The sequence below is a fragment of the Aplysia californica genome, unplaced genomic scaffold (assembly GCF_000002075.1).
Source record: "Aplysia californica isolate F4 #8 unplaced genomic scaffold, AplCal3.0 scaffold00137, whole genome shotgun sequence".
In the NCBI taxonomy this organism is placed as follows: domain Eukaryota; kingdom Metazoa; phylum Mollusca; class Gastropoda; order Aplysiida; family Aplysiidae; genus Aplysia; species Aplysia californica.
This window is the reverse complement of record NW_004797407.1, coordinates 1,012,054-1,013,630: the sequence shown is the minus strand read 5'-3', so window position 1 is coordinate 1,013,630 and position 1,577 is coordinate 1,012,054. Positions and strand designations below refer to the sequence as shown.

General features: G+C 42.2%; 1 protein-coding gene across 2 annotated transcripts in view; it reads left to right on the top strand.

Moving 5' to 3' along the window:
* The window catches only part of LOC101849609, a gene marked incomplete in the record, with an annotated part of 41,365 nt that overhangs the window by 29,459 nt on the left and 10,329 nt on the right, over window positions 1–1,577 (top strand). For both annotated transcript variants that reach the window (XM_035969327.1, XM_013081598.2), the window contains 1 exon segment: window positions 377–406. In XM_035969327.1, coding sequence (XP_035825220.1) covers window positions 377–406 — 30 coding nt within the window.

Sequence of the window (1,577 nt, the reverse complement as noted above, 5' to 3'; positions counted from 1 at the left end):
CGGAGAAAGAGTGAAAGAGAAAGAGAGGATGGAGAAAGAAAACGTCGAAGAAAAGGAGACAGTGGGAAGGCAGGTGGACAGACACAGAAAAAGACAGACAATCAGACAGACACAGAAAAAGACAGACAATCAGACAGACACAGAAAAAGACAGACAATCAGACAGACATAGAAAAAGACAGACACCAGACAGACATAGAAAAAGACAGACTATCAGACAGACATAGAAAAAGACAGACAATCGGACAGACATACAAAAAAACAGACAATCAGACAGGCATATAAAAAGACAGACAATCAGAAGAAGAGGACTCTTTGCATTGTGTGTAATCTTGCAAAGCTATTCAAACTCAAGTTTTTGCTTGGGTCCGTTTCAGGAAGAACGACTGAATAAGCTGAAAGATTCGGTGAGTATAAAATAATTAGCTGGGTGTAAATAATTTACGGCGTTCGCAACTGCATGAGGTCATATTATATGAGCGCGCGGGACTCATCAAATTATATTTTCAGTTGGTAGGCAAGTTTAAATTTTGCCCGGGCAGCTTATAGATTTTGGACCACCAAGTGATCTTTAACGTGCGCCACTTGCACACAGGACCTCCAAGATTTTTCGCCCTTTTCACAGAAGGCTAGGTGTAGATCTTTCCTACCAGAAGATCAGGGGTGTGGCTGAAAGACAGTAGTAAGAAGGAACCAAGGAGAAGACGTAGAAAGACTGCAGAAAGAGTGAGGAGCCCGGAGTAGGGGGGAAAGGAAGTGAGGGGGTGAGGGCAGAAAGTGGAGACGAAAGCAGACGACAGAACATTGCTAGAGAGCAGGAAATAAGGTGAAAGAAGAAACTTTTAGAGAGAATAGTATCCGCTGCTACCCGGATTCGAACCCACAACCTATTGAACGAGAGGCAAACACCTTAACCTCTAGACCACGAGAACCCCGGAAGATGTGTGTAATGGTGAGCTATGTGTTGCATCCGGAACAGAGCGGTTTCTCTCACGGCAGGAGGTATTACAAATATTTGGTCGCTTTTAAGCACATGGGGGCTATCCCAAAAAATGCTGTTTTGAGAAAATGAAGGTAAACTGAAATTTGAACATTTTTAAAGCCTTTAATCAACGCATTTCAGTAAAAATCCACGCAGAAATGTGTCCATTAATGGGCATGAAAGGTGTTGAGCCCAAAAAAATAATTCTATAAACCTGCAGAAAAAATGTCAATTTCTTCATTTCGATTTTGACGAGAGCCAAATTTCACCACAGCGCCTTACATTTATGTGTCAGGGAAAGAGACCAGCGTAGGCAGCTCACTAACAAAAAACAAACAAACAAGCAACAAACCAAACAATAAATCAAAAGAGACAAACACAGTTCTCAGACACTTTTTTGAACCGACACGTAGGTGTCTTTCTGTGTGTGTGTGTGTGTGTGTGTGTGTGTGTGTGTGTGTGTGTGTGTGTAAGTGTGTGTGTGTGTGTGTGTTTTGTGTGTAAGTGTGTGTGTGTGTGTGTGTTTGTGTGTGTGTGTGTGTGTATGTGTGTGTATGTGTTTGTGTGTGTTTGTGTGTTGTGCATGGTGTTTGCGT